Source organism: Daucus carota, chromosome 1, assembly GCF_001625215.2.
Source record: "Daucus carota subsp. sativus chromosome 1, DH1 v3.0, whole genome shotgun sequence".
Lineage (NCBI taxonomy): Eukaryota > Viridiplantae > Streptophyta > Magnoliopsida > Apiales > Apiaceae > Daucus > Daucus carota.
In genome coordinates this window covers 49779716-49790932 of record NC_030381.2, presented here as the reverse complement: position 1 = coordinate 49790932, position 11217 = coordinate 49779716, and the positions used below count along the sequence as shown (strand labels likewise).

Here is an 11217-nt window from a genome sequence, read left to right as displayed (position 1 = left end):
TATATATATATATCCTTTTACATTTCTAGTAAAAATATTGCTTATATCAATTTTGTGTTACTCTAATTAGTATCAAGTGTTTTAGTTCTTTGAGTTTAATAAATTCTAATTCCTTGGGCTAAATTCTAAGTTGGCGTGAATTTTTAATCAAACTCACTGTTTTTGTGAAGATTGGAAAAGTTTTGAATGGACTAATCTCAAATAAAATGAAGTTAATAATCTCCAACAAAATGAAGTAACCAATCTAAAAACACACTCCTACAACCATTAAAGTCACACGCAACACCAATTTTTTTGTGAACAACATCATCAAAGTAATTTAGTAGTTTATAAACTGTACCTCAACTAGCCAGAAAGTATCTTTGCAAGAACTCCCGGCTCCGGTTGTGCTCACGGATGCTGAGAACGAGACCAAGAACAAGTCCTTTGAATGCCATGAAGTGTGCAAAGGCATATGCAACAGTACTTGTAGATAAAATTAGTTTTATATACAATACATAATTAATTTAGTGGAGGTTTTATGAGTACTGGCTACTTATGATATTAGAGTTTAGGTTATAAGAGATCACCAAGCCAAAGATAGGATTCAAGCGATTCATTCTTTAATCCTAATATGATTGCAAGTGCAGGTCCTAGGTCCAGGGAGTGTTTTATGTAATATGATCGTTTTTTAGAAGTACTAGTCACTTGACATATCTCATCCTCATTTTCTTTTATCAGAAGGTTAGCATCTACTTCTTCCGTTATATTGGCATTCAGATCAAATTTTGAAAGCACAGAATTCCTAAAGCTATTCACCCTTCTAGCGGACACATGATATTTCCACACAGAAGAATAAGTAGTGTTTAGGAAAAGCAGTTTGACACTGACTATGAGTCCAGTTGCCACAACAGCATCAATTGTCCGAACATCTCATTAATGGGTGAAACCATAGAAGCGAGGTATGCCAATTAAAAGGGGTCTTTTAAACAAAACATCAACTTACTCCAGATGTGTGAAGTTTATGTTTCTAGTAACAACTTGGACTAATATTAAAAACTTGATTAAAATTATTCACTTAAAAGTTATGGGACAGGGAAGCCAAATTTGTTTTTAGTACATATATAAGGACAACAGATTTTCTGAACATTATCAAGTCAAGCATATTATATATCTTAAGGCATGCTACTAACTCAGCCAGAATCATATAACTGCAACAGGAGAGAAGAAACATAATATTTAAATCTACATTTCTGAGGTTAGACATAAAATAAATATTTTACAACCGCCATCCAGATTTTTACGTTTAAAATAAAACACACACACATAAAAGATCGATAGATAATAGATATAGAATGAAGTAACTACTTACCAGCAAAGACCAGGATGCTCTCACTTCACAAATGTTGACAGTACCTCCCTCTGGAAGTGTCTACAGCAGAAAATACCAGACTGGACAATGAAGGCTCTACACCTCCCACACTTGCTAAATCCAAGATCTTTAAACGCAGGCTTTAATGATTATATGAGAATATGTCTGTGCAGGCATCGACAATTTTCACCGATCTGATGGATACCCTCAATGCAATTAGGTTTTACCGAACCCGAATTTTCGGGTTATGGGTTTGAGTTTGGGCGTACTATATTTAGATCCCAACGGCCAACCCAAAAACCCGAAATCCGTTTCAAACTTTTTTGTGATTAATATAGCTTATATACATACAATTGAGTATATGTTCTTAGACAATCTCGAGTTGAGCCAGAATCGAACCCATCCTGGGTCAATAGAGGATAAACCCAAGTACTGAGTTCTTGAGCCACCCCTCACACCAATATCATATATACAGGATGACGCCTTCTTTTCATCAAAACCCCCTTTGCTTCGCCTCATACCGTCGATTCTCCTCGTAAAATCTTCTCACAAAAAAGAATAGATTTCATAACAGGATGAACAAGAATTCTAAATATTTATCAGGTTTCGGGTAATCCGAAACCATACAATACTCGTAGAGTTCGGGTAAAGGTTTAAGGTTACAGATTTTCTTCGAATTCGATTAAAAAATTCGGTTTCACATTTCATATTTGCGACCCGAATGCCATCTCTGTGCCTTATGCCTGTAACACCATAATGGCTCAGCAACGGTATTGTTTCTATCAGAACTAGTTTCCAGCCTTTGTGATATTCATTAGAAACCCACCATCCTAGTGCAACTTTAAAACTTAAATCCAAGAGATTAACATAAACCACATGTGCATCAGTCAATAACATAAGCCCATTTAGTAAAGCAGCTAGTTTTAAGCTTTGAGTCCTAGTATTAAATGGAATCTGACATATTTCAGTAAGTTTAGAAGTTTCAGCAGACCAAGGAAAAATGTTTTTGTTGAGAAAAAAAAGTGGGATTAATAACGGAGAAGATCATCACTAGTGACTATTTTATCACCACCACACCTCATTTTGTGATTTTGTCATTTGCTATTATCTCTTACAACTACAATTCATCATTGATAATTGATTATCAATATCAAATATAAATAAATTTTCTCAATTTCAAAAATAAAATTTAGGGGCCGTTTGGGTGAGCTTAAAATAAGTGCTTATTACTTAAAATAAATAAGTGGAGTAGAAGTTAGAAGCAAGATAAGACTTATAAGTGATTAAAGTGTTTGGGAAATAAGTAGAAGCCCTGAAACAAAAGCTAGCATTCCTAACTTTTTTTAAGTGCTTCTTGACTTCTTACACAAACAGTACGAAATAAGTGCTTCTAACTTATAAGTCGAGAAGTCCAACTTATAAGGGGGGCCAAACACCCACTTAATGATTTTACTACATAAATAATGATAATAACATATAAATGGGTGAATAGTGTAATTATAAACCATGATTGTGAAAGTGACTTCTAATTTTTAGTATAAAATTACTTTCCATTTGATCACTTAGCTATATATATATATAATTATATACATACATATATATAATAAAAATATGATAGTATTGTCCTCTAAATAGTCAATTCGGAAAAAATATTCTATAAAAATACTTTACATGCGAAGAGATATGGATCGTAAATATAAAACATCTACTAGGCAGTAATCTCAAATGCTAGGCTGTAATCTCAAAGGTTAGAGTGTATGAACCATCCAAAAATCTTAAATAAAAATAATTAAAAGCATCACAAATAATAGGATCACCTGACTAATCTTTTTTTCCAAAAATAAGGGCTTATTTCTCTTATTTGTGAAGAAAAATACATAAAACATTATTTTTTTCTAAAAAGGATACTTATTTTTATTAAATAACGAATATAAAATAACTCTTTAACATTTATATCCAAAAAGATATTAAAAAAATAAGAACTTATTTTAAAAAATAAGCCATTATCAAACATGCACAATAAGTATAGTGATTATATAAAAATACTTTTAGATCAAATGAGACATTTTCTTTATTTATAATTTTATCCAACTATATTTGTTTAAATTATAGAGACTCGTCAGAAGTTACATATTATTTTTTTATCATTTCAAAATAATATATATTTTATTTATAATAATTTAATAATAACTTTTAAGAAATATTTTTTTTATTTATAATAATTTAATAATAATCTCTAAGAAATTACAGAGACTTGTTAGAAGTTCGAATTTTTTCGATATAGAACCTCCCTGTTAGTGAAAAATTTACTTGATAATTCAAAATGCAGTTGACGGATACTCTACAACTCACGGTTTCTATTCAAACACTTGAAGAACTTTCTATTCTGTATTCTATCAATATTACTTTCAATTGGTTGTAGGTTGAGTAAAAAGAGTGAAGATGTTCTATAATCAATGCAGTGATACATGTCTGATACTGGTTGAATTGGATAGGGAAGAAATGGAGGCAAATAAACTTGGATTTTCATATAATGCTGAATCTTATCAGGGATGCTCATTGGCTGGAGACGATGACAATATTGTTGAAGACACTGTAGCCAAAGACACATTCGTTTCCCTGGTGTCGAATCCATCGCTCTCCCCGGGAAAATTGCCGAATTCAGTGGCGAAGCTGCATTAGGGGCAGGACGTACCTGCCTGAATTCATCGCTCTCTCGGGAAAAATTCCCGAATTCAGTGGCGGAGCTACATTGGGCCCAGGACCTGCCTATAATATATAATCACATGTGACAGGTAGATCAAGTGGTACCAGTCGTAGTATAATTCCTCCCTGATTTCCAACTATGGGGAGGGGAAAGTTTTCAGCATTTCTTGTTATAAACTCTGGCGCGCCGCTAGTGCCTGAATTAACGATGATATGGAGCAAAGATACGTGACAACAAAATATAATGTTTGATGATTCTATGGTTTTTCAACTGTTTTCACCCAGGTTGTGTTTCATGTATAAATTCCTCTGAATGACATTTGTGAAATTACAATATTGTGATGGGTACCGAAACTACCAATCAATGAAACCATAAAATATTTCATTCCAATCTAACATCCAAACCACAAAATGAGTTAAAATACACCATTATCTTCCAAAAGCTTAAAATTCAGCTGAGTAAAGTTAAATACATGTCTATTGTCTAATACTCTACAGAGATAAGTTCTAGTCTGCAGGCATCTAATTGAAATGAGTTTTAGTCTACAGGCATATATCTCACTGAACCAACAGTAACATGTAAGTTATCTCTGAAAAAAAAAAAACAACCACAAACACAATCTTTTTTAATCTCCTCTCAGTGCTTACAAATGTTAATCTCAATGCTCTTGCTTTTTTCCAATAAAATAAGCTCTCAGATGTATGTCTGAACATAACTGGCCATCAATATCATCATCCTTCTTGCTCTGATAATATTTCTGGCTGTAGCCTGTAAGCAGATACATTCATGATCAGAAAAGCAATGCCAATATAAGAAACAGGTGAATCATAAAAAGTGGAAGAAAATATGCTATGTCACGTAATTCTCAGAGAAAGAGCTGTTTTAAACAGTACTACAACATTTATGGCCAGGGAAAAAAAATTAAACTTTAGCAAACTGGAGCATAACAGAGATTCAGCTACGCAGTAGCACAACCAAATTCACATCACAAGGAAAAGGTAAAACTGTTGAATCAACCTGCTAGAACTGATAACTAATTAACCATCCACATATAAGAATTTTACTTGAGCAAATATATCAAGGGCTATCGACAGCATGGCAAAAAAAAAAAAAAAACTCCAAGCATTGTGTACAGCAGAGGAAAACTTCCTGGAGCCTACGCCACAAAAGCAAAGCGACATGCACATATTTTAGAAAATATATCTAGGAAAATAATAGCATAATTTATACTTTATTGTACAGTAAATCATATTTCTATGGCGAAAACAATCCTAAAATTCAACGTCAAGGTTAAAATTTGAAGTTCATAGCTGAGTTCTAGCTTCCAATATTGTTACCAGCAAGAATTTCATTCATCATCTTCATCTTGGATATCGTCATCTAAATCATAATGACATCTTATGTCCATCCTGATCCATCACAATCAATATAAACATGATCATTTTCTTCAAATGCTTTCTTTTTTCTCTTCTAAAATTTCTGGAAGGTGGACTTTTTAACTTATTTTGGCCTTAATGTTTTATTCATTTAAAATTTTATTGTCGGGCCTCAAACTGTTCCAATAGCACCAGTCCTATATCTATTAGCCATGCTTTCAGTACAGATCTATACTTTGAGTGACAAGAGGGTAGGAATCAACGATGCTTCACTCACCCACCACAACCGACGATTCTTGCGGGTGCGGGGATTCTTGTTAATTAATTAAATAAGTAATTAGTTGATTACCTAATCACTTACCTAGTTTATAACACAATAGTCGTGTTACTAATACTAAGTAATTATTATTTATCATAAAATTATTGATGTTAATGAGCTCATTTATTTGACTATTTATTTTAGATATAATTGTAACTCTTGAAATATATAAATTTATATTTTTAATATTTTAATATTTGACGAATCCCACAAACCCATATTCCATATTTATAAATTTACCGAATTTCCGTAGAACATGCATCGTAGACCTCTACCCGCACTCATGTTTCCTAGACAAGAGGCCACCCAATAGGAAAGCATACAACTGCGATCTTTTAGTTAAAATATAATTTTGACGCTTAATCATGAGGCTCATATTGGTTTTATGGCATCTACATTAATATATATCTCCAAAGTTATCTCGAATGTATGTATCTGCAAAGTGCAGATGAATATATAAAGGAAATTAAGAAATAAGCTCCCAAACTTGCAATTAAGCTCCCGGCCTGCTACATATATCAAATGTATTTGTTATATATGATGTTGCACAATGAAGCTTAATTAGTATGATGTGAAAATTCTTTATAATTCCAAATGCATATATAAGATATTAAGATGATAATGGATCCTAAGACACTAAAACTACCCATGGTAATTAGCAAATAATGGCTTGCACAATATATATATATATATATATATATATATATATATATATAATATGTGCATACATACTTACACACACACACACACACACACACATATATTGATGTCGTTTATTATCATTATAGATACCAGAATATACTTGAGATTGTCAATTGAGTGGATCATGGTTGCCTGTCTTGAAGTCAAACAAATTGGTTATATAACTTCATATGTACTTTAGCTTGATACGATATATACTAATAAATTATGAGCATAGATGTGTATATTGTGAACAATGAAAGATAGAAACAACTGACATTTTTCTATTCTTAATATTCTTGTTATCTTAAATAAATTAAAAGGTCAGGCTGTTTATAATAGAATGACGGTTACATCACAGTTCACAAGGAAGGGAGCTAGACATGGATATATACATCAAAACAGTCAAATGTTGAATAGAGAAGATGAGCAAAAGAAATCGAGAGAAAGGAATTAACAAAATCTGGAAAGAGTCAAGACAGATTGATAGAAGGAATATAGCATCCGCTGCAGATGAATCTATTGGACGCACATTCAGATCTCTGAACATATTAATGCGTCATCGATCAAAATTCATTAATCTACGTTAAAAGATATCTCCAATTATATAGATAACGAAAATCTACTTCAAATCCCATCTAGGATACGAGATTTACTGACAGATTCTGGTATCTAGTTGATTGCAATTGCTGATTGGTTCAACAGAAGGTCAAGCAATTAATTTTATACATGTCTAGCAGGAAGGTATAGGGCTCGATTGACTAACCTTAAAAAGAGTTACTATTCACTTAAAGTTACTTTAATTACTTACGATGATAAAGCAATGAGCACTAAATATAAACACATAAGCATGTATAGTTGAAATATCTAATGAAGAAATTAAAACCTAGTTGGCACTTGATTAGCAACAGTGCAAATTATACATATAAAACAGAACAAAGGATGTTACCTAGACTTTGCACAGCATCATGTCCTACAGAAGCCCTCTACGCCTCTTATAGTCACTAATTGTCAGCGTCTTGGCATGTGTCCTTCCATCATTCTCTGGGACCTTACATCCTACTGTCGCCTCGATTCTCTGTTTCCTTTCCATGAATCCTGCTTGAGCTCCTTGGGGACCACCATACTTCTCCAATATAGCTAAAGAGATTGGCAGCTCAAAGTTATGCAACATATTTGACTCGGTTCCCTGATCCACAGGAGCACTGGTATCCGTCAATTTACCAGCATCAGCTGCAGCCACCAATGCTGCTGCGGTCGCCACTGCACCAACCTCAGTTACAACCCCAACCAGTCCTCCACTGCCATCAGGACCAAGCAGTGCAGCAGTCTGTTCACCATCTCCTGCCACTGCAGCCTTATCTCCTCCACTTGCCTTAGGAACATAGTAATTTCTCGATCTCGTCCATCTCCTTGAAAATGGGTCATAGCCAGCGTCACCAGCTTTTAGGCCACTAGCTGAGTTAAGACCAGCTGCATTTTTGAAATTATCAATCCTGTTCTTTCTGTTCATTTCTTCCAGCTTAATAGCCTTACAATCTTTTCTTTGAGTTTGTCGGGAAGCCTCAAGTTCCAAAAGTCTTGTGTTGATCCTCTCGACTTCTGCCTCATCATTCTTCATTATGGCCACATCCATTTCCCTTCTCAACCGGTCCTTTTCAGCTGCAACGTTTAGAGGCCTAGACGTGGCTAAGTTTTTATTCAGGAGCATCTGTTTCACAGTGGCAGCTGAGTAGACATGTGTGCTGGTCTTCTGAATTGCATCTTTCTTGTCTAGCAAGTCTTGTTTGCTAGGCATCCACCCACCACTGCGCTGTACCTCCTTAACCCACTGGTCAAACTCCTCTTTGGTTGGAGGGGAATCCGAAATCATAGCCATCTGCCATCTAGTGGCAGAATTTTCATTACCCCATACAACATTTAGAAATTTGTGGGTTATCATGTTTTCGAGCTTGTACTGTTCTTCAGGGTTTGATGAATCAACATTCTTGACAACACAGAGCCTGTACATTGACGCATTCCCCCACCTCCCAATTCCGACCCTTACAAAGCAACCTACTATTAAGTCATCAAAAAAAGGCTCCATATGCCATCTAGCTAACTTTGACCTTTGAATAGTGATGTCCTTAACATCCTCAAATGTAGGAACTGCTGAATCTGGTGATATGTTATCATCATCACTATCACCATAACCTGTGGACCCATCATCTTCGCTTCTAGAGACACTTGCACTATGGCTGGAGCTACTTACAGCTGTTGCAGTAAAGTATCGCTTCTTAACAGGTGAAAATCTACGACTTTCAGAACCAACACTGGTTGAATCTTGTACTTTCCACTGAGCCTCAAGATCCTTATGCCTCAATCTCTTTGCTCTTAACTCATTTAAAGCATCACCTTTGGCAGCTGCCCTGTGAGCATATCTGGCAGAAGATCGCACGCCTGTGCGAGATGATACATGTGGAGGACTACTTTCTCTAGATTGATTCATCTTCTCTTTCTGCATTCTCAGTTTTTCTTTCATCTTCCTGTCGGTTATCTTTGTTGAACGCTCTGTCAATATCATCTCTCGCTCGAGTTCTGTCATTTGTGCAAGCTTTCGTTTGTCATCTTCATCCTTGTAGAGATCACTTCCGATAGAGTCATCATCACTATCACCCTCCCTATTATAACCAACATCAGTTTCTTCTCGGCTTCTAAGTCTAGCATCTTCAATTAACCTTTTCTTCAAAGGAACCTGTGACGCTGAGCGCTTCCTCCTTGCATAACGACGATCATCATCTGAGTCATCTTCCCTCGAGTCACTTCCATTGCCAAAGTATGAACCCTCACGCCGCCTTCGTGATAATGGGGGTGACTGCCGCTTCTTCCCAGATGAGTCAGTTCTTCCAGCTGCCTCAAGAAGCAACTTCTCAAGGTCAGCCTCAGCCATTTCTAGTAGGTACAGATACAATGTGAATGTTACCTGCAATAATATCAAACTGTTAGGAAGACTGAATACTACTAATAAGAATGAATAAGGATAGTTGTAGACATAATACCCTGATATCAGACATAAAAGGAAGTACAGTAAGCAATCACAGCATACAGTTTGTCACTTAATTAAAACCCTACGCCCTTTTTACGTCGCCGTTTTAGTTGTTTCCTTACCGATTTCAACTTCTCCGCTACATTATATACCTAAATGAGAAGATTTATACATATTGCCAGGGATCTCACATATATGTCAACATTAAAGTCATACACATATACACATATATGGGAGCCAATTTTCGTTATGTGAAGTATAACGCCTGGAAGTAATTAATCCGCATTACATGAAAACTATAAGAAGTGAATGAGGACAGCACAGCAATGTGTTACGCACCCGTTTCCCGCCAACGTGATATAAAATTTACCAGCTCTACCAAAAACATAATCCTTATACACCCCAAATCGTACCTTTTCACCTTGGTTATAAAGAAAATCATAATAATTTCAACTAGAACAGTTTTAATGCAAAAAAATTAATCAAGAATATAATTGAGCAATTACGCATCAAATTCACGCCAATGTGGCCGAAATTTTACCTGATCTAACAAACATGGTTATTCAAAACCCCTATAGTAATAAAAATCATATCTTTTTACATGGCTAGAAGCAAAATGACAAGAGTTTCAACTAGAACAGTTTCAATGCAAACGAATTAATCAAGAAATTAACAATTATATACACACCAAGTTCCCGTCGACGTGCCACAATATTTTTACCTGATCTAACAAACATGGTTATTTAAAACCCCTATAGTAACAAAAATCATATCTTGTAACATGGGCTAAAATAAAAATCACAAGAATTTCAACTGTAACTATTTCAATACAAAAGAATTAATCAAAGAACACGCAATTACACTAATTTCCCGTCCGCGTACCACGATATTTTACCTGATCAAACAACAAACAGGGCAATTTAAAACCCTCATAGAAATAAAAATCGAATCTTTTTACATGGGCTAGCAAGAAAATCACAAGAAATTCGATTTCGAAGCATTTTAACAAAGATGGTAAGCAAAAAAGGGGTAATCATCGACAAAAATTTCATCGCAGGAAAATTTATGATGATTAAACTTCACACATGCAAGTACTAACAAATTTATAATGAACAGATAAACTAATATAAGAAATAAATCGTACCTCAAAAATGATGAACTGGGAAACCAAGCTCTCGAGTCTCGCTCTCGGGAAATCAAACCCTTGCCTGGCCTACCAAATCTTTCGATGTAGAGTATTATAAAATAGTGTCGACATGATTTTTCAGCGATATGTTACACGCTGTATTTGGACTTCCAATTTGGGCCTGTATATTAAACAAAATTTGGCCCAACTGGTTGAATACGGTTCTTTCGATTTACAATTGTGAACCTATATTTTTTTCATTTAGTTTTCTAGTTTATAAACCTTCGCTTCTGATTAATTAACTTATTAACTTATCCTTGAATATTGATAATATCAAAATTTTATTAATTCCGGGTAAAAATGATGATGACAAATATTATCTGATAAAACTAGTTGATGGTTGGTCGAAAGGAGTGGATCTCAAAATGAAACAAGCACATAATATTTGTAAAGAAATAAATAAATGAACTTATTTGAATATATAATCTAAGAGGAGTGTATTGAATTGGAATTTTAAAGCATTTTTTACATCATGAAATTCAAGGGTATTCGATTGTGATTGTTTGAAATCCATTAAAAATTTGGGGAATTTAATTAGAATTTTAAATTATGATACAAAATCCGGTGGTATT

At 34.5% G+C, this 11217-nt stretch overlaps 1 protein-coding gene across 1 annotated transcript; it reads right to left on the bottom strand.

The window, feature by feature from the left end:
* Positions 1-7407: 7407 nt before the first annotated feature.
* Positions 7408-9382, bottom strand: LOC108199481 (protein RTF1 homolog). The gene has a single exon (XM_017367308.2). The coding sequence runs from the start codon at positions 9361-9363 to the stop codon at positions 7408-7410; it is 1956 nt and encodes a 651-aa protein (XP_017222797.1). The 5' UTR covers positions 9364-9382.
* Between the last annotated feature and the right edge of the window lie 1835 nt (positions 9383-11217).

Coding starts and splice junctions, on each gene's coding strand:
- LOC108199481 (XM_017367308.2), bottom strand. CDS start 9,363: ATGGCTGAGGCTGACCTTGAGAAGTTGCTTCTTGAGGCAGCTGGAAGA.